This window comes from Fukomys damarensis, unplaced genomic scaffold (assembly GCF_012274545.1).
Source record: "Fukomys damarensis isolate Sample0158 unplaced genomic scaffold, DMR_v1.0_HiC HiC_scaffold_19, whole genome shotgun sequence".
Classification (NCBI taxonomy): domain Eukaryota; kingdom Metazoa; phylum Chordata; class Mammalia; order Rodentia; family Bathyergidae; genus Fukomys; species Fukomys damarensis.
Window position 1 is genome coordinate 32,140,114 of NW_022900931.1, and position 23,417 is coordinate 32,163,530.

General features: G+C 35.7%; 1 protein-coding gene across 8 annotated transcripts in view; it reads right to left on the reverse strand.

The window, feature by feature from the left end:
- The window catches only part of Znf438 (zinc finger protein 438), a 199,876-nt gene that overhangs the window by 88,056 nt on the left and 88,403 nt on the right, over nucleotides 1-23,417 (reverse strand). For 4 of the 8 annotated variants that reach the window (XM_033765630.1, XM_033765631.1, XM_033765628.1 and 1 more), the window contains one exon: nucleotides 18,735-18,827. The exons of 3 other annotated variants lie outside the window; for them this stretch is intronic. In XM_033765630.1, coding sequence (XP_033621521.1) covers nucleotides 18,735-18,827 — 93 coding nt within the window. Of the gene's footprint in view, nucleotides 1-1,123; nucleotides 1,238-18,734; nucleotides 18,828-23,417 lie in introns of all 8 variants that reach the window. One more of the 8 variants, XM_033765632.1, reaches the window with a different exon arrangement.

Here is a 23,417-nt window from a genome sequence, read left to right on the forward strand (position 1 = left end):
ATATACACACACACACACACACACACACACACACACACACACACACACACATTGGGTAATATTTAAGTCAGGTTAAAATATCTCCTCAATCATCTACCATTTCTTTATGGTGAAACTATTTACTATTCTTTCATCTAGGTTTTAAAGATATACAGCATGTAACTGTTATCCACAGTCACCCTACTGTACAGTGCCACACTAGTCTAACGGTAACTTAGTACTCACTGATCAACTTTCTTCCATCTGTCCTTCCCTCTACTCTCTGGCCTCTGGTAAACACCTTCTACTGTCAACTTCTATGAAATCAGCTTTTTATATTCTATAAATGAGTGCAATCATTCAGTCATTGTCTTTATAAGGATCTCCAGTCCCATCCTTGCTGTCACAAATGACAGGATTCCATTCCTCTGGATAAACTGTGTGTGTGTGTGTGTGTGTGTGTGTGTGTAAATATCTCACATTTTCTTAGTCCATGTATCAGGTGATGGACCCTCAGGTCGTCCATTTCTTGACTATTGTGAATAGGGCTACAGTAAGCACGGCAATATACAAGTCTCTTCAAACACTGGTCTCATTTGATTTGGATACTAGCAGTGGGACTGCTAAGTTACAGATAGTACACTAGGAGTGGGACTGCTAAGTTATATGATAGTTCCATTTTTAACTGCTTTTTGAGGAACCTCCCGTATTATTTTCCACAAAGGGTGTACAGATTTATATTTTCAGCAACAGTCTACAAGGGTTCCCTTTTCTCCACACCTTTGCAAGCACTTGTCATCTTTGTCTTAATAATAGCCATCCTTACTGAAATGAGATAATATCTAATTGCAGTTCTGATTTGAATTTTCCTGATATTTACTTTTTTTTTCATGTGTTTATTGGCTATTTGTATGTCTTCGTTTGGGAAATGTCTAATCGGTTTCTTTTAAAATTCAGCCTATTTGTCGCTGAGTTCAGTTTCTTATATATTATGAACATCACTGCCTTGACAGATGTATAGCTCGAAAAGATTTTCTCCCATTCTATGGGCTGTCTTTACTCTGATGATTTGACCCTCTGCTGCACAGAAGCTTCTCAGCTTGAGGTAATGCAATTTATCTATTTTCATTTTTGTTTCCTGTACCTTTCAGGTATGATCCAAACAATCTTGCTCTGAAGCATTTCCCCTGTTTTATTCATTTCTTTGTTTCATGTCTTACAATTAAGTTTTTAATCCATATTGAGGTCATTTTTGTAACTGGTGAGAAAACAAGAGAAAGGTCTACTTTTAGTTATCTCCATGTGGATACCCAACTTTTCACCACACTATTTAATAAAAAGAATGTTCTTCTTCCAGTGTGCACTTTCAGTAGCTTTGTTTGGAATCAGCTGCCTGTCGATGCAGTTATTTCTCAGCATTCATTGCTGTTCCCTTGGTGTATGCGTTATGTCCATACAACACTCTTCTGATTACGGCAGTTTTGTGGTGTTTTTGATGTCAAGATAGTACAATGTCTTCAATGTCACAGTTTTTGCTCAAAATCCTTTGGATATTCAAGGTCATCAAAATAATTTTAACCATACTTCTAACAATCTTGGCATCTGAAGTAGAAATCTCATTCAGTCATATTATCTTTTGCTGCATGTAAAACTCTGCTGTATTTAATTCTGTTGTAATTATGAAAGATGAATACACTGTATTACACATATACCAAACACTTACTATAGAAAATAAGTTGAATAATCACAATGGTGCATCCTCTGATTGGACTGGACGATAGTTCATTATATAAATATGCCAGAAGACACATCAATAACATAAAATCTCACAGTATTTTCAAGCTTCACATAAGTAAATGTGCATTTTTACTGACAACACCATGGTGTAGCACCAACAGTCACTGTACCCTTCAAAGTATTTAAGAATCTATGAAAATTATAACCTGATTTTTCTTACTTAGGTAGAAAAAAAATTTTTGCTTCTTTCTATATTAAACAGAACATCCTTGGAATTCCCAGGCTGGCTTCTAATTCTGACAGAATGAAGAGGTCATTTAGGCTGGAGGGAAGTTATCATCTTGATGAAGATTAAAGCATTAATAAAATGAACTGCACCATTTGGTAATAAATAATATGCTGCAGCAGAATAAGTCCTGTAAAATACCGCCATTTATCCTTCCATGTTGATACATACAGTGGAACTGTTCATTATTTTATTCTCTTCAAATAGTCAAGCTGGCAATGTTTCAGTCTGGATTTAATTTATTACTTTAGAAATAATCACACTTCAACCTTTTCTTTTTTCTTGTCTACATTCAATGATGAAACTGCCTTTAAGCAACTTTATAGAAAACTGACACCATTTTAAGATTATTTTTAATTCTTCACATTTCTGTTTGCTCTTAAGTCTTACCTGCTTCTAAGTACCACATGTTTTGGTAGGATCACCACAGAACAACTGGTGTTCTTTCTACAAACTCAAGCACTCTGAACTCACATCACTGCCAGTTCAGCACATTTCTCTATTGGTCCTGATGCTACCTTTTGCTTTTTCCTTCTCTATAATTTCTGCATTAAATTAAAATCCCATCAGCTGTGCGTTATGGCACATGTCTGTAATCCCAGCACTTGGGAGGCTGAGGCAGGAGGATCGTTGTGAGTTTGAGACCAGCCTGAACTACACAGTGAGTTCCAGGTCAGTCTCAACTACACAGTGAGACCCTGTCTCAAAGAGCCAATAAATAAACAAACAAATAAATAAATAAAATCCCATCAAGTAACTTTATGATGACTATTTAGTTTAAAAAACCCACCTCTCTGCTCTATCTCCTGCTAAATTCATTTGTGCTTTTATATTTTTTCTTATATTCTTGTGGATATGTGAACTGCTATTTAACAAATCAATCTGGTGATTTTTCTTTCTCTTTTAAAATAATCAAACTTTCATCTTTTCCCTGGAGCACTCAAGTTACAGATTGACTTTTTCCCCCCGGTTTCAGGAATTGAACTCAGGACCTTGCATTTGCCAGGCAGGCGCAGTACCACTGAGCTATATCCCAGCCCCACAGATTTACTTTTTAACATCACCTAAACTTTTTAAATTACTTGACATAGTTTATCATAAAATGACTATTGACAACATTAAAAAACAATGAAAACAGAACAGGGGACAAAATATTGTCAGATTAGAAGAAAATACTCTGGAATTCTTTTATTTATCAAAAAAACTTCTATTACTGTAAATTATAATACAAATCAAATTTGAAAAGTGAATATGCAACTGTGGCAATCTTTAACTGATATATATTTAGCACACATATAATAAATGTGTTATTGTTAACAACAAATTGTTTATCATTGTGGTTTATTGTTAACAATAAATTGTTAATGAAATTGCAACAAAGAAAAAAATCCACGATTCAAATACAAGATATGACTGGAAAATATGGTAAATGCTTTAATAAAAATTACTACAGTAAAATACACATTGCCATTAATTTCCTTCATCGTACCCCGCCATCCTGCCCCATGCATTATACACTCTTATTTCATCTTTTCTGCCACTTTCTGAAGCAGTTCTGGAAGTCTTTTATAATGTCTTAGCTACACTATCCTGGCTAGTGTGATATTCTGAATTGATTAAAAATGTTTACCTTTCACAGTGGTAATTTTGATTTGGGGAAAGAGCCAAAAGTCACACAGTGCCAGACCCAGTGAATAAGGTACAGAAAGACACACTATAATGATTTTATAAGTCTATCTTCCTGCTGGATGGTACTGAGCAGCAGCATTCACCATATTTTTTTATCATACCTCATAAAGATACTCACAAAAAAAAAAAAGAACTTCCAAAACTGCTTCACAAAGTGGCAAGAATGAGGATGTCTTTAAAGCCATGAGGAAGTATTTTGAGAAGGATTAATAGCAATGAGTCTTTTATATCATAATTTTAAAACTTTTAAATATATATTTTAATAATGCTTTATCCTCTGTATTAATATGTTGCTGTATTTTAATATTCTCCCTATAGTTTTTTGTTTGTTTTGGTTTTGTAACACATGTAACCATCGTGCATATATCATTTCTACTCTACTCTAAAAAAGTATTTATGGGACTGGGCCAGTAGCCAAATAGTACTGGGTGTGCTTTGTAAGCATAAGGGCTTACAAAGTTCAATCCCCAGCACCAAATCAAAAACCAGGAAAAGAAAAAGTACATAATAAGGCTTTTCTTGCATTGATACAGTCTTCAAAAGCTACTTTAATCTGTTTTTATTTTAGTTAAAAATATGAGCATAAAGCAAAATTAAAATTCCAACAGTACAAGAATATAGTAAAAATTAGGTTTGCCTCCTTTTCTCTTAATTACAACACTTGCATCTTTGTGAGGGTCCTTTCCGAAGGAGTTTGTATGTACATATAGGCTCATGTGCAGAAGTATTCTCCACCCTCTCTTCCCCTACCCAAAGTGGGAAGATTATGCATGTTGCTCTTTTTTCACTTAATGTATTTTTGAGACCTCTTCATATCAAAACTTAACAAGTATCTTCATTTTTTTTAAAGGCCGAGTAGTAGTATTTCATTGCATAGAACCACTGTTTACTAACCTACTAATTGACAATTAGACAGTTCTCAGGATTTTGCTTTTAGAAAGCAAAAGTGCACAATCTTATACACACACCTTTGCTAACATGTGCAGGTCTATCTGTAGGATAAAGTCACAGCAAAAAATTTCTGGGTCAATTAAAAAAATTTCAGGAACACTGATAAATTGTTATTTAAAGGACTTATACTGATTTATCCAACAATATATGAAAGTGCCTCAAAAACACTATTTGTAAAAGCTACCACAGATACTTTTCAATCAATGTTCAAAAGTTAAAGATTCTAACATGCCTATATATTTTTTTCAACTTTAGTTGAATATGCTAACATGGCATTTTTGCTAAAATAAAATAAACTAATAAAATGAAAACCAGGGTTCACATATCAAGGTTAAGAAGGATGACTATTTCTGGGAAGCTTCTCTAAGAAACTCCAAAGGGGAAAGAGAGTCAGTTGTCAGAAAACAGTGCTGCTGCTCAGCCCAACACCACCAAAGGGAAGTGGGTTCTAATGTTCATGGAGAGGACCCATTAGGTGGCTATCAGCATATTCCTGCTATGAATATGAAAAGACAAAGTGATTTCCTAATACAAAAAAATACAAACCAGATTTTGAAAAATCTTTCCTATTTGAAAACAAGTGGCCTTTAAATGTTTTTCTTTTAAAGGTATTACGGAACACACAGGTGTAGTTTGGAGATAATTTGATGTATAAATTTCATGCTTATTCATCTAATGTGAAGTGTCTTAACTGAGGTGCTACAGTTGAGGATCAGGTGAACCCAATTAACCCAAATTTTAACTACTGCATACGAAGTGGTTTATTTTACATGTTCGCTACTCCCTAAGTCCTTTAGGGTACAACATGGAAAAACCATAAACAGGCACTAAAGGTCACAGCATTAATTTTGCTGTCATTTTCATGTCTTAAGTAGGCATCAAAAACTAAAAAAATCACGTCCTCTGGGAAGGAAGGCAAATCTGAAACTAATTATGGTAGTTTTTATCATAAGACCATTAAATTAAACACTGTGACCCTAGCTAAATTTATTTTGGTAGCTTTGCTAAGGAATACAACTTCTCAAATAAGATCACTGCAGTCTTGCATAGAGCAAAGTGGTTCACCAGAGGACTAGTAGAACAAAGTAATCAGTTAAAAGCCCAAATTTTCATTAACCTAAAGCTTAACTGGAAAGTTTAATGTAATAAACAGCATATTGGATTCTTATGACACTTACAAAATGTTATATTTGTTGTATATTTTTATTAAAGAATCAAAAATTTCAAACTTTCCACAGATAAAAAATGGAATCAAGAGTTACACATGATGGTTAACAGCCTAAGACAGTTTTCATTTATTTTCTGTTGTCATACATTATCCTTATTTTGTCAACTGAGGATTTGCTCATATCCATTACTATTTATCTAAACCTAAAAGAAAATAAAGGTAAATATTTCAGTATCTCAGCAGCTTCTTTCTGTGCTTATGTTTGTTTTAGAAATCAAATTGCTGCTTTCTGTGTTTGGAGGACAAGATGGTCTAGCAGCACCATCTAGGCTTAACAATTTCCTGCAAGTTCAGGTTCCTGCCATCTTGCCAAGGCCTGGCCCACACACCAGCTGGGACAGGAAGCCACCTGACCTGGCATGTGGGAAGTATTCCTTCACTGAGTTCCTTACTGCTCTGAAACCAGAATGATGCCTCACACAGACTCTGAGGTGCTCACTGGAATCCTTCTGAATGCCAAAGGACAGAAATGGGAGCTAAGGACTGCAAATGATGTGTCTGAGTGGGTGATTAAGGAAAATTAGGTAAGAAGGACTATCAACATCTGGGTAGGACTAATGAGCAGGGAAAAATGAGTGCTTTACAGTCACAAAAGAAAAAGAAAGTGGGAGGAAAAAGGAACAATGACAACATTATTTTAAAAGGGGAAATAGCACATGAAGGAAAAAAAATCCCTTAAATTTTTAGTTTAAATATTTCAGAGGATAGAGAAAACCATTCAAAAGCTGTCTCTTTGTGTATTTATTGACATTAGAAAAGATGTTTATATTACTTTTTCTGCATAGCTAATAGTCTCGATAAATAATAACTACTACTTAGTGTAAATGGCCCAGTTGCTGAACAAATGCACTCATATTAAAATTTGAGAAAAGCTGGGTATATGGTGGCACAGGCCTGTAATCCCAGCATTCAGGAGGCAACTGACTGCCATCAGTTGGAGGCCAGCCTTGGCTGCAGAGTGAGTTCAAGGCCAACATGAACTTCATATCAAGACCCTGTCTCAGAAAACAAAAAAAGAATTAAGAAGTTAAACACTTCAAGAACTTCTCTAATTTCAAAGCTAATCTTGGAATAAAAATTTTTAATTGTCTCTTTGTTTAGTCCTGGTAACTAAATATAAGGCATAAATATACAGAAAAGAGATAAAACGAATGCAGAAGGAAATAGGGGACCATTTATTTCTTGCAAGGATTTTAACAAAAGCTTATTGTGATGATGAGAGATTCTATTTCAAAGGACATGATAAGGAAAGTAATGCATTTCTGATCCTGCATTTTCATATATCCGGCCATGTTCCCAAAATCTATTTCTTCATATACCCACAACTCACACTACAATCTGTACTCCACACGTGTGCATTTTCACCTCTACGGGTGAAACATTTCAAGCTGGTGCATAAAAGTGGTTTTACATTTATTTCAATATTTCATTACATTTTTAATATTTTTGAAAGATTAGTGGATATGAAAAGATTAAAAGTCACTAATATGACACCAAGAATGTAGGCAATGAAAGTAAAAACAAAAAGTGTATGATATTAAAACTAAATATTGTACATCAATGGACACAAGAGAGTTAAAAGGCAACCTATGGAACAGAAAACATTTGCAAATCATACAATAACCATCAAAGATGTTAATGCCCAGTATTTATAACAAAATGCCATGACTCAACAAGAAATAACAAATACCTGATTTAAAAATGGGTGAAGGATTTGAGTAGAAGTTTCTCCAAAGATGATATGCAAACAGCCAACAAATACAGTGAAATCATGTTCAACATTACTAATCACTAGGAAAATGCAAATCAAAACCACAATTACTTCATGGTCTTTAGGATGGCTGTTATAGAAACAGACAAACAAACAAACAGCAAAAAGCAAGCTTCATGAGAATATGGAGAAACTGGAACTCTAGTTCACTGCTTCTGGAAACACAAAATGGTGCAAACACTAAGGAAAACAGTATTGCAGTTCCTCAAAAACTTGCAATTACTATGAATAAGCAATTAAACTTCTAGGAATATGTTCAAAAAAGTTGAAAGCAAGATCTCAGTGAGATAAACGCACTCCCATTTCACACCAGCATTATTTACAATAGCCAAGAAGTGAAACAACTCAAGTGTCTAACAACAGATGAATGGCTAAGATCACACACATACTAGACACATGCTACAGCATGTATGAACTGTGAAGACATTATACTAAGTGAAGTCAGTCACAAAAAGACACTGTAAAGGAAAATAATGAAATAAAAAATATATATATATTTATTCTCGATAGAGCAATATCAAAAATGATATATTAAAGAATTTTATGTTTCTTTGGCAACAGGATATCTTATATAGTATATGTTTAGTTATTGACTTATATACTGTACTTCTGGATTTTTTTGAGAAACACATTTTTTATGAACGTAGATAACCACCTATAAACAGGACGTACCCAATGGGACTATAGAGTTTCAGGAAAACAAGCTCAGGGCTACCACTGATTCTGCTTTATGGTAAGATGTATAATTATTTCATTGTATATTACAATGTAATAGAAGTAAAGTATGAAATAAATGTAATGTGCTTGAGTCATCCCCAAACCATCCCATCTCATCTGTAGTCTATGGAAAAATTGTCTTTCACAAAACTGATCCCTGGTATCAAAAAGGCTAAAGAATGCTGCTGTACAAGATTTTTAGGTTAGCAGTAACATAAACCACATAGCTTAGATATGAGGCAACTATATCATCTATATTTATGTAAATACAGTGTATGACATTTGTTCTATAATAACTGTATCACAACACATTTCTCAGAAAGTATCTCTATTTAAGTGATGCTTAACTGTATATACGTAACTACATAAGCATCTCTTTAATACTAGAAACAGTAAATAACTGTTTTAAAAAGAGAAAAATATTCCTCTACCTAAAATCCACTTTAGAACATATTTCTGTTCAAGGACAAATAATTGATTTTCAAGTAGTAACTAAACTAAATGGGAGTCCTTTTTCACTTTTTTAATATTTTCCTCATTCCAGTTTCAGAGTGACCATTATACTCAAACATAATTTTCTGGCAAAATCAAATGCACCAACTCTATCCATTGACCATTAATATAGGAATTTAGTGGATTATGGCTATATCAATAAGAAAGACATTACATGCAATTTCTTTAAATTCTCAATACTTTTTCTAAACTGAAAGTAATTTCAACTAACTAGATTAAAAATCAGCACAAAATTCAAAAGGATAAATTACAAAAACAATAACTAAAGTCTTGTTTTTCTATGTTCACTCCGCATAGTTTAATTCTCCTTTCCCAACACTGATCATACCTCTATTAATTCAATGTCTATTTTTTTCAACAGACGCAAAACTCTACAAGGGCAAAGTCTACATCTGTCTTATTACCATTAGTCCCAGGACCTCGCAGCAGCATCTTTTCAATGTATTTGATTAAAGATATAAACCTAAACAAAAAGTGTCTTGGTTAGTTTTCTCATTGCTGAGACAAAATACTCAACACTCAAAATTATTTAGCTCACAGTTTGCAGGGGTTTCAGCCCATAATTGGCTTGCTCCAAGACAGGTGGCATTGCAAAGAAACAGGTCATAGTGGGCAGAAGACAGCAAAGCAACAAGGAGAGAAAAGCCTATTTCTGTCCCTTATAATGTATCCAGACCACCAGGACAATGATGGTGCCAAACCAATCAGCATACTGATTTAGTAATCACCGATCCCTAATCCTAATCACACACCCTTAATCTAGATTCAGCCACCTATGAAAAAGCCACCCCTAGGACTGCATTAGGCTTTGGGGGGAAATCTAGACACAAACCGTAACAAAATGTTACAAGATTTTTACAGATATTCAAGGATAAAATGCTTCCTAATAAAGATTATATAACCACTTAAAAGATTTTCTGTTTTTTGTTTGTTTTTTGCACCGGGGATCAAACTCAGGACCTTGTGCTTGAGAGACGGGGGTGGAACCACTGAACTAAATCCCCGGCCCCTATAAGCACCTAAAAGAAGAACCACATAGTCAAAAACAGCATAAGGATAGAAAAGATTATTTGCTTAAATAATTGTAACAAAATTAAAGCATGTGTTCTCTATGTACAATTGTTAAAAGCCTGCAGAATTTTGGCTACCTCCTAAGTATTAGGCTCTGGGTTACACATTCAAAGCCGTATTTTTAAAAAGAAATTTCTGAAATGGAGCTATACTATGTCCTCAAGGTACAGTATCATTGGAAAATTCTCTCTAATTTTCAGAATTCATTACATTTAAAAAATCTTTTAAAAAGAATTATGGGATAGCAAATATCCTCAAACAGAAACAACACATACACACATACACATAAAGTCAGACTTTGGCACTGATAATTCTTCAGACAAATCCAAACTTTATGCTCTTTAGTGAATATGCATAGTCTTTGGCACATATGTATTTATAAAATGTGCCAGAGTTGAATCAATTCTACTCATGAACTTTTGCTCCAACTTCAAGAAAATTATAACCAAGGTAGAAAGTTAAAGTTCTTTATAAATCAAAGCAAATGAAAACAAAACAAGTTTTCTGGTCACAATGATAGGTAATTAAATGTCATATACTTTCTTACACAAGTATACAACAACAAAACACCCAACTAGAAAAACAATACCTACCAACCACCACAATGGAATTAAACTCTTAATTTTTCAAGTGACAGTTGAGACAGCTATGCTACTGATACAGTGACAGTGTTAGAAACTAATATTTACTTTGAGATGTGTGTTCCAAACAATTCTGTAAGCATTTATTTATTTATTTTTTGGTACCAGGGATTGAACTCAAGTCCTTCCACTTGCGAGGCAGGTGCCGGAACCACTAGGCTAAATCTCTGGCCCTGTAAGCATTTAAGTGTGTAGTTCTTATCACAACCACGAATAAGTATTTTACAACCCCCACTTATATAAGGAAAACTTAGGCAGAAAGAAGGCTAGTAAATGTATAGCTGAGACTTAAAGATAGCATCAAGTAATGTCCTTTAACTTCAAATTATCCCCATTCTTTTCATAAGGTTCTCACTTCAAATGACAGTTTTCAGAAATTAAAATATGCACTAGAAATAAGCACATGTGGAAAATAATGTAACATAATTAATTAACAGTTCTTAGTAATGAAGAACTAATCTTTGGATGGACCCTATATGGATAGTAACAAACATGGAAATCTGATTGAAGTGGATGGGAACTTCAGTATTTTCATGGAAAAGAGAAGGAACAATAGTCCTTGACTGCTTTCTGTGTGTGCTGGCTCCTAAGAACAAATGCTGAAAACGCTCAGTCACTATTATTTTTTCTAAATGACTTTTGCTTCTTCTAACTTAAATTTCCCTCAAGCTTTGCCTTGCACAGGACATTTACATATTTATAATGCTTGCCTATTATGATTCATCAGCAACAAAACACTAGTAACCTGGGAGACTGCTTTCTTCTAACAGCTACAGTATGGCAACTTAAATCACAGCCCATTTACACACTTTTCTTCACAGGCTCTTCACTTGTGAGTTGACTTTGCGTGCAAGCACTCCAAATGCAACCCTATGCCCAATAACTAACTCTACAGGAGTTGTTGAAAAAAACTTAGGGTATAAATTAAAATTTATTTCAGTTTAGCACTGAAATGCCAAAGTAAGTAGCTTTTAGAAGCTGTAATAACACACTATCACTTCTACATAAGTGCAGAATAAAAACATCCTGGAAGACATTGACATTTTAGGACTTTGGCTAGCCAAGGAAATAAGAAATTGCTAAAACTGAATTCTTTCCAGGTAATCCTCTCAGGAAGGTAGTTACATGCAAGAAAATTTCTATTTTCATTACTTATATCAATATGCTGAAACTTAAATGACACATGATCTCAATAGCACTGGGCCAAATACATTGTGGTAAGAGCTCAGGACAAAAAAGACTCTCGGAGCAAAATTCATCTGGCAAATATAAAAATATTTGTTTACCTAATTTTCTCAAATCTGTACTTTTCCAAAATATCAGTAAATTGCACAATTCTATATCATATGTGATTGCCTTGGCAAGAAAGAGGTATTTCTCAACAGAGTAAAATGAAACTTACCCATGTTATTTGAAGTTGTTTAAAACAACACACACACACACACACACACACACACACACACACTGAGGGAAAAACCTCTGGTTTACAAATACATAGCTGTCCAGTCCATTCACTGGTCCAGCATTTGGGAGACACCCCTCACACCTCTCTCCTCCACTTCCCCAATCTAGGCTTTCAACAAATTGTGCATTTTATCTCCTAAAAGCCCTCAGGGCTGGGAATGGTGACTAACACCTGTATCCTATCCCTCTTCAAGCCCGAGGCAGGAAGATCCCAAGGTAAAGCCCAACTTACATAATTTTGGGAGACCCCGTGTCAAAGTAATAAAACAGGGCTGAGAAGGTAGCTCACTGCAAATGCTCTGAGTTCAGTTCCTAGCACTGAAGAAAAGAAAAGCCCGCAGCTGTGTCCAGTTCCCATCTCCACTGCTGGTATCTGGTGCCAGATGCTATACCATCCCTACCAAGTCCACTGAACACTACTGACTGGCCTCCCCTGCTTCTCCTCCTGTCCTTTTCCTAACCAACACAGCCAGAATAATGCTTTCAACGCACAAAATCAGCATATGCCGTCTCAGCTAACACGTCTATGGTGTTTCACACATCTGCTTCACCCTCCATACCTTGCCTCTCACCTTCTGTGTCCCAGCCACACAAACCTTCCCTCCTGAAGATACCATGGCTCTCCCAATAGAGCTTTTGTAAATGTTGGACCCCTTCCTCTTCTCCTCCACTTTTGGTCTCAATAAATTGGATACATTCGTTAGATCTGTTAGACACTTTCCAACTGCTATGACAGAATACCTGGGAAAATCAACTTAAAGGAGGAAAGACTTACTTTAGCTCATGAGTTCTGAGGTTTCAAACCAGCTGACCCAGCTGCTATAGGACCGGCTCCAGTGTATCATGCTGATGACAGCAAGACGTAGAGGAGCTGTCTCATCTCATGGCAGCCAGCAAGCAAAAAGGAAGACAGGAAGGGGCCAGGACCCCAGTGTCCTTCAAGGATGTGTCCCCGGGTGGCCTAACTTCCTTCCACTAGGCCTCACTTCCTAAAGGTTCAGCCACCTCCCAGTAATACCACAGGCAGGTGGCCAAGCCTTTAGCACGCCAGTCTTTGGGGGAATATTTAAGGTTCAAACCGTAATACGATCTCCAGGCAAAATTGTTTCTTTAGGAGAAATACCCACCCCTCACCCAGTAGTCTGGTTGAGATATCCTTGTTAACAGACTCAATGAACTCTGTATCTTTCTCTCAGTATTTGCTACAACTGTTATTTTACTTAGATAATGCCTAGTCTCCATAATACAAGAAGTCCCAGAAGGGTAGGATTCACATCTGTTTCTGTTCACATGGTATTCTAAGCATTTGGTACAGTAACAGATAACCTAGGAGGGGCTCAGTATTTATGTTTGTAATATAATTCATATTCCATAAAATTTGCCCTTTTAAAGTGCTACATCTTGCAGTAGGTATACTTCATAAGGGCATAGGCTAGGACATATAATTGTGTTTTATTTTCTGAAGAACTGTCACACTCTTAAATGCCTTCCATTTATGTCCCCACCAGTAATATATGTTTTCAAATTTCTACATATTCTAATTAACATTTGTTTTGGTCTGTATTACAATAATATGGTATGTCGCTATAGCTTTTCCTTAATGGCTAATGATCTTTGCATGTGCTCATGGACAATTTGTGTATCTTTTAAAAATATTATTTAATTCCTTTGTTTTAAATTGGGTTATTTTTCTCTTTACTGAGTTTAAGAGTACTTTATATATTCTTAATAGAGGTCACATATCGGATATCATATATGACTTTAAAACATTTTTTTTTACCTTCAGTAGGTTGTCTTTTCACTATCTTGATGTGTCCTTTGAAGCATAAGTTTTAAATTTCAGTGAAGCCCAATTTACCTATTTTTATTTTGTTGCTTATGCTTTTGGTGTCAATCCAAGAAATTATTGCCTAATCCAAGGCATAAATATGTCAGCCTATGTTGTTCTCTAAGAGTTTTATGTAGTTCTGTCTTTAGTATTTAAGCCTTTAACCCACTTGAGTTAAATTTTATATACTGTGTGAGGCAGAGGTCTTTTTCATTCTTTTGTATGTGGATTTCCATTTTCCCCATGATCAGTAATTGAAAAACTTTTCTTTCCTGGGGCAGACTAGATAGGGAGACTGAAGACTAACTGGCCTCCTTGGTGAGTACTAAGAAGAAAGGTGGCATGCAAGCCTGCTGACACACCTGCAGAGAAAAGTAAAATCAGCCAAGACACTGCTGTCTACCCAGACAAGTACAGGAGGGTGGGAGACAGGCAAATGCTGTGTAACTCTAACTGCTTGTACCCATATCTGTGTGAATAAGCCTAGGCGTGCCAGGCACTCCGCTCTCTGTCAAAGGGAGACAAGAGGCCCCTGGCCTTCCACATTTTAACCTGATTCTGTGTCTTTTTACTTTAAATGAGGGACACCCTTGGTCAGGTTCAAACGTGTAGGCTGCTTCTTATGCTTTATCCACTGTATTCTTAGCACTATTGTTGAAAATCAGCTTAACATAAACATAAGGGTTTATTTTATATTTTTAATGTTCTAATCTGTTCATCTAGATGTCTATCCTTATAATAGCAACACACTGTCTTCCTTACTGTTGATATGTTGTATGCTATGAAATTGAGAAGTATGAGTCTTCCAACTTATAATGTTATTTTTCTTTCTCAAAACTGTTTTGGTTATTTTAAGTCCCTTACATTTCTGTATAAATTTTAGGATCGGCTTATCAATTTCTGCATTAAAAAAAGCAGCCTTGATTGTCACTGAGATTACACTGAGTATGTGGATTACATTTGGGGAGTATTACTGTCTACAATGTCAAACTTCCCATTCAAGAACATGGGCCACCTTTCAATTATATTTAGGCCTTTAATTCACATAATTGCCTCCCTCTTTGGTGTACAAGTCTTGTACTGCTTTTGTTAAACTTATTCCTGAGTATTTATTTTTGCTGCAACTGTAAATGTAATTGGTCCCTCAATTTTATTTTCAGATTATATACTGTTAATATGCAGTTGGTATTTATATTGACCTGATATCTTTCAACCTTGAGAAGCTAATTTATTAGTTCTAATTATTTTTCAATGGATTTCTTAAGATACTTTATACATAACATCATGTCATATGCAAATAGAGGAAATTTCATTTCTTTCCCAACCTGAACTACTTTAACTCTGGTCTAGCTTCTTCATCCTTTGTATAACCTTTTCATGGAGGTCCACTACCTAGTATTTGCTTTGCTCTCCCTTTGTAACCCCTACCTCTGCCTTAGGAAAGCTGGAAACCTCAGGGATCTGTTGCCATGCTTCCCCATGCTTGTATGCGTATGTAAATCTGTGTTCTCCCCTCACCTTTTTGCGGGGTGGTACTGCATGCAGTTTGAGACCTAGTAGAATGAGGTGAGCTTATGGTTTATATGAAGAGTTTTAAAACTGCTGCCTCCCTGTGAAGTCTTTTCAGATTTGTATGTCCAGTGATAGTATTTACACTTTCTGTTATTAACTTTAAGTGATTCAGTCCCAGTCCCTGTGTTTTTAGTTGCTCTTTTCTAAGAGACTCCTCGACTCCTCCATTTGCCCATGTTGGATCCTGCTAATTCTTTTTCTTGTCTAATTATTCTGGTTAGAACTTTCAATACAATGTGTAGTAGAAGGGGAAACAGAACACAACCTTGTCTTTTTCCTAATCTTAGTGGGAATACTTTCCGTCTTGTACTTTTAAGTATGATGTCAGCTGTGTGGCTAGATTCTTTTATCATGGTGAGGAAGTTCCCTTCTACTGTTAGTTTGTGCAGTGTTTTTATAATAAAAAAAAGACTCAGATTTTGTTCAATAATATTTCTGTGCCTACTGTTCTTAATTCTATTAATATAATTAGCAATGTTGATTCATTTTTATGTGGTAAGCCAAACTTGCATTTTTGAAATATATTCCCTTTGGTACTGGTTTGTAATTCTTTTTTATGTTATTAGATTTGGTTTTCTAGTATTTTGCTAAGGACTTTTGCATCAATTTCACAAGGGACAATGGTCTAAGATTTTCTTTCACTGCCTTTGTCTGGTTTTGTTTTCAGAGTAATATATGCCTCACAGAATTATTTGGGAAGCATGCCCTCATCTATTTTTTTAGAAAAAGTTGTGGGAAACTATTAATTCTTCCTTAAATTTTTGATACAATTCACTAGTGAAACTATCTGGGTCTAGATGTGTGTGTGTGTGTGTGTGTGTGTGTGTGTGTGTGTGTGTGTGTGCGTGTGTGCATGTGGAGGGGAGGAATTTTAAAATTATAATTCAAAAGCTTTACTTATTATAAGTCTGATTTTCTATTTTTTTTCTTGAGTCAGTTTTAGTGGTTTATGTCTTCTAGAAACTGTCCCTTTCATCTAAGTCACCTAAAGCATACACTTGTTCTTGGCATTCCTTTATAGCTTTTCTTTAATGCTGAATAGTTAGTAGTGATGTCTCCTTTCTCATTGCTGATTTTAGTAATTTGAATATTCTTTTTTTTTTCTTGGTTGGACTAGAAAAGGTTTCTTTCCACTTCATTAATTTTTCTGTTTTTTTTCATTTGTGCTTTAATATTATTTTCTTCCTTTGGCTTGTTTAGATGTTCTTTTACCACGTTCTTAGCAATCTAAGATCCTTCTTTTAAAAAGAATATACATTTATATGTTCAAATTTTTCTATAAAATTGTCATTTTTTAGGTGGATCCTCTAAATTATGGTATGAAATATTTCAGGTTAATTTATCCAAAGGTGTTTCCTAATTTACCATGTGGGTTTCTTTTTTTCTTTATTTCCTTTGACCCATTAACTGTTTAGGAGTATATTTAATTTCCACATATTTGTATATTTTCCAAATTTGCTTCTATTACTTAGTTCTAATTATGTTCTGTGGTGGTCAGAGAATATACTTGGTATCTCTGTGATCCTTTTCAATAGGTGTTTCGGTTTGTTTTATGACCTACCAGAGGTCTATTCTAGAGATGTTCCATCTGAGCTTGAAAATAAGATGTACACTGTTCTTTTTGAATTGTGTGTTTCATAGCTGTTAAGTCTAGTTGGTTTGCAGTGCTGGATCTTGGAATGAAGCCCTCCTTACTCTGGTATATTTCAAGTATGCTTACATGTTACCACCTAACATCACCCTAGCAGGAAGATGTATGCACCATAAGATGGCCATTTTGGACTTGTTCTTAACTGTAAAGAGAGCAAAATAGAAAACACATGTAGCTCTCTTTATCCTTCCTGATTAATTTCATGTCAATCTCATGAGCATATCTTAAGTAAATGACTGGAGAGCAATCTGTATATAAAAAAAAACCTGTATACGTACACAGTAAAAAATAATTTTTTCAGAGATAACAGCCTATCCAAGTACTTTTTAAAAGAAATAATATTATCACTTAATACAACAAAAAGATAAATTTTATAATTAAGACAGACACTTTACTTATAAAATATACTCAGGGAAATAGTGTCTACTATAGTTGATTTTCTTAAAGTAGGCCTGATGAGGTAAATCTAGCAATTAAAACATAGACGTGTAAAAAGTATCTAAAGAATACTTCCTACTATGTTTGCATGAAATTTGTTTTTATTTTTGTCAAAACGCCTAGAAGATAAAATCTGCTGATTTCCTTCAACACACTTAGGAAAGAAAATTCGATTTTCAAACTTTAAGGGAAAGATACAAAATAGCATTACTTGTATATGATTAAAGCCATATCTATGTTTTTTTTTTAAATGACATAGTGTGGCGATCCTAAGTAAAAGCAATAAGATATTTGCCTTATTCTACTATGTATTACAAAAGTTTATTACTTTAGTAAAATTCTAAGAATTCTCAAAACATATATACATATACATGATGTATACATTAAACCACATGAACTTAGAAATCCAAAGAAATGCTGACTTTTGTCCCAGATTATTATGTGGCCAACAGTTAGGACTTTCATACATAATTTCCAGGAGCTACTATTAAATCACTGCCATAGTTATTTGGACAACAGGAAAATTACATCACTTTCCAAATTCTTCACAATGTTCTAAGTTTCCTGATTCTGAATTTTACATTCCTAAGTAATATTTTATACTTCTAAAAAACAAAGTCCAATAATAATATCTGAAAGTATAAATCTACGATAACGTGTTTTTAATTTTCTTTTCCTAGTCCTCATTCCTACTCAATCTTCCTCGTCTTGAGCCACGACCCTTATATCATCTGTATATTTGTTAACAGTAAGAACATCTTACTTTTTAGCACTGCATAGTGAATTATTTTCAAACTTGTAAGAGTCAGTGTTAACGCTAGGAGAAATGTTAATATCCCAAATTGTCACTAACTATATGATATAAATGAGAAAAAAATTAAGTGTAGCAAAGGTGTTTTAGTAGCAGTTGTGGCTTATGGAATGTATTAGTTACTTTTTCTCTTGCTGCTGAGACAAAATATCTGACCCCCTAAGTTAAAAGGGGAAGGGGTTGATTTGGCTTACAGTTCGTGGAGGTTTCAGTCCATAATCAGCCAGCTCCAAGGCTGGGATGGTAAACAAGCATCAAAGAGGAGAAACAACATGGCACATACACAAGGCAGCAAAGTTAACAAGAGAGTTGACAGTGTCTCCCTGGCCCTGTACCTTATTCAGACTACTGAGGGCGGGCAGCACTCACACCCTTAACCTTAGTTACCTCGAGCGTAGCACTGCATCATGAGTCAGTTCCAGCTTTACACACTGTAGATCAAGCCTATGACCACATGAAGTTTTGGGGGGACATCTAGACCTAAACCGTAACATAGAGAGTCATGGTTACCACCATGGAGCACAGGACTGAACCTAGAAACATGCTTTCAAGCTGGCATGCCATACCTTCTTCCAGTGTTGATGACCACACTGCAATATATCTATACAAATAGGGTATGTGTAGGGATTCGAAGATAGATCTGAACTGTTTTCCTCACCGACATAAATGCCAGAGCAGGTAAAGTGCTTGACTGTATCATCTTTCTCTTGAGATACTGGGGCTGAAGTTCCTTAGGTACAACTAGGCACTTCTCAAGAAGGAAGGTCCTGGAGCTTTCTGTATTCTACCCAGGTCTGGGACACACTGTATGCAGAAAAAATGGCCTTCCCACAACTACCACATGGGAAGTGGGAAGATGCAACTGGGAAGACAGGCATAAGAAAGGAGAAAGAATAACATGATCACGCACTGAAATAAGATTAAGGTTAATGGAGCCGGGTGTGGTGGTGCACACCTGTAATCCCAGCACTCAGGAGGCTGAAGCAGAAGAATCGCTGTGAGTTCGAGACCAGTCTGGGCTACAGTTCCAGGTCAGTCTCAACTACATAGTGAGACCCTGTCTCAAGAAACAAAACAAAACAACAACAACAACAACAAAAAAGGTTAAGGTTAATGAAGGTAAGAATGGACAGGTACTCAGGAAGAGATAAGAGCACTATGTTTCAGCAAATCCTCTGATGCCTGTAGTCCTTGAGTCTATGTCCAGAAGAATTGGGTAATGCCTGAATCTTTTCTACTTCCAGGACAAGCCTCCTACAGCCAAGACTGAAGAAAGAAACAAGAAGGAGGATGTAGTGTTGGCAAATACGATTAGAGAAAATACCACTCCCCTTTGAGAACTTTTTAGCTCTTGATAAAAATGGTAAAAATAAAATGCTTTCAAAATTCTTTAGCATTTTGTATAAACACATTGCACCTAAGGCAATCTTAATTTGAGTAAAATTGAAGCTATCTATCATTATCTTTTCTTTAAAAATAAGGACTGAAATGTTATGTAGTCTAGAATAGAAATCATTCTGGAGAATCACTATGAAAGTACTAAAATCTTATTTTCATAATGCAAAAATATTAAAAAGAATACTGAATTACTGTATTCTATCTGTTTCAAATCTATCTGTTTAGAAAAGGTTTACTAGAAAGTATGTTGTAGTTAAAAAAAAAATCCCTCAACCAAGTAGAATGTGTCCCTCAGAGTAAAGCTGCAGTACCTGGTACTTCGTGGGGCACTCACTAAGTGGCTTGCGCAGTCATACACTGGACCATCCTGAAAAGGCTAACTTAGGTGTCCTCTAAGTGTAAGATAGCATGTGGAGTACTAGGAGACTCAGTAACAAAATTTAAAACACCACAAATATTTGCTTTTAAAAATGTGTTTAAATTTTTCTACCATGCACCATCACTCTCTCTCTACGTCTTCCTTTCTCTTCCTGTGCTTTAATCCTGACCTCAGGAGAACCGGACATCTCACCATGCTCTACTTAAAGCAGCCTAAATCTCTCTCTGTATCCTGCAAACGCTCCTCTCCTTGAATCTTGCAAATGCCTGGAAAAGGGGGGTCTGTGGCTCACTAAGAAACCACTGCCCTGATTATTTCTAGAAACATAAGAGACCACCTTCTACACGACTAACACTAACCCTTCCTCCTTGAACTCCAGAAGTCTTCTATATTACATTTTTTTACTCCTCTCTTTAGACCATGCCACTTTCATTCCAGAGAAAATGACACCATCACACGGAGTCAGTCATCCCCATATCACACACAAGCTACCTAAGGAGCTCCAACTCTCCTGCATGCCACCTGACAGCAGAGTGCATGCCCTGCCTCATTCCCGGGGCCACGCCCTCATCCCGGGCCTTGGATATATTCTCTCCTGTTTTCCTAACAACATGAAAACACTATGCTTTCTCTTGTTGAATAATCTCTTCCTTTTAAGCAGATTGCTTTACACTTGCTCTCACACAAACTCGACTCTACGATGAAAACAACAGTAACAGCAACATAACTTCCTTCAGCTGTAGCTCAAGGCCGATCTACACATTCCCAGTTTCAAACTTCTTTATAAAACTGCCTAACAGTTCTCACTCCCCTTCCTCATCTCTTTTCACTCTGCCTGTGTTTCTGAGACCCTGTTCCTCCAAGACTGCCCGAATCGTGCCAGACTCATGAGGTGCTTTCCAGCCCTCATCTTTCCTGACATGAGGCAGCAAGACAACTGCTGCTACAATCTCCTCCTCACCAGCTTCCATTCTCTTAGCTCCTGATTTTCTTTTTGCCTTCCTGGCCATCCTTGGCCACTGAACGCTGGAGCACATGAAGGCCAGTATCAAGTTTCACCTACATTCTCTCCCTGGAATAGCTCCTCTGGATCTACAGCTTTAACTCATCGATAGAGATTAAAAACAAGCTTTTTTGTACTTTCAAACTCCAGTCCACACATCCTCTCTGAGCTCCAGTGCTACAGGCCTGTAGACCCCTTCCTCTCTGTCAGCCACCAGTAGCACAGAGTGACAGGGAACGTGGGCCCTGGAGGCAGAGTCCTTGGCTTTAAGTTCTATCTCCTCCTCTTCCTATCTGACTTGGGGTATTTCTATGTTCTTCCCTTAAAAATACGTGTAAGAACAATGACTTTATCCCAATTCCTCATGCTTGCCTGCTCCTTCCTACCCATCTTTGCACATGGCCACTGATTTGTTTAAAATTCTCTTTCTTCCTTCTCTTCTTGTACTTAACTCTAATTCATCCTTCAGATTTCCACTTGAAGGTACTCTCCTTAGGGAAGGTTTCCTTCTCCAGGCGCCCAGCTAATGCCAATACTTTTATTATTGGTGTTCTCTATTCCCTGGCTTTCCTTGAGGGAGGAGAATTTAAATGGAAGGTGCATTGTGAAGGAAAGAGAAGGAGAATTATTTGGGCAACAGCAAGTTCTACGAAGAAAGTTAGTTTAATAATTATAGGGTATATAATGGAAAAAAAATCCTAAATAGCAAAATCTGCAGGGATTTCCACGAAGAACTATCTTGCATCTCTGGCCTTGCAGTTTTTATTAGAATGAGTTAAGAAACAGAATCATCTTTCTCTCTCTACTGAAAGTATATTTTCAATATATAGGTAATGATTCATCTGGTCCTAGTGTACTAAAATATAGACAAAACCAATCTAAATGAATAAAGGAAAAGTACATCTATAATTTTAACTAATAGGTTAATTCAACATATTTAAAAGCTTTTTAATCTGACATTTGATGTCAACTCATAACATTTTGTGTATATAAACTAAAAATCAAAATAGATTTAGATGGAATGCTACACAATAATGAAAATGAATGAAATACTAATACATACAGCTTAAATGAATATTGAGAGAATTACACTGAATGAAAAGTCAATCCCCAAAGGATATATCCGCTAAAGTTTCATCTACCAATCATTGAAATAAAAGGTATGAAAATAGAAGATTAGCAGTTGCCAGTGGTTAGATATGAGGGTGGGCAGGTAAAAGCATAGGTGAATGTGGTAATAAAAGGAATCCCTGAGATGGAAATGTTCATCTTTACTGGAGTAGAAAGAAGAAGCTACTCATGCGATAAAACTGCATTCACACACACACACACACACACACACACACACACAAGCTCAAGAAAAAGTAGACAAATCTGATCAAGATCTGGATCACCTAAATGTTACTACTGTGAGTGTTACCATCAAGGGTGAAATGATACAGGTAACATGGGATACTTGTTACTTCTTATAATTGCATGTGAGTTTACCATTATCTCAAACTTAAAAGTTTAATTAAAAATAGCTTTAGGGCTGACTATGTAGCTGGGTAGTAGAAAGCTTGCCTAGCAGGTATAGGGTTCTGGGTTGAATCCCTAGCACCACAATCAATCAATCAATCAACCAATACAACAAAATACCTTTAAGTGCTTTAAACACTGTCTCAAAGGTAATTCTAGGTTACTGACTCTAACTACAGAATTCTAATTTTTTAAAAGAGAATCTTCCTCCAGTTTTTGCACATTCCATCTTTGCTAAGGTCAGCTCATAAAAAGAGAGAGATTTAAGATGAAAAAGGAGAAAGGTCTAGAAGTTGTGATGAACACAATAAAGAACTACTGATACTTTAAAAAGTAGATCTTGAAATGTATTACAAAGTTTGAGGACATAACGATATAAATAAATATTTATGGCCTAAACAGATTGCCTGCTTTAGTACTTTGAAGTATTTTTTAAAAATCACAGAATTAAATTACAAAGTGCACACACTTGTTTATGCAGCTGGTCTTTTTTAAAGTTGAGAAACTTTAAACCTACAATTCTGATAGGCTTACCAGTGACATCCCAATCCTTTGAAAAATAAATGAAACATCATAAATCATTTAACAATTCTTAAGCATAGATTTTTATCATCACCCAGTCTTTAAAAATAAAAAGCAACATGAAGGAATGAGATCCTGTTTTGTACCCTATAAAGCTTAAGCTAGAAAATAAATCATAATATTAAATGTCATTTAGAACCTTAACTTCAGTACTTAGGGTTAAACTGGCACAATATTTGGGGCCATTCCT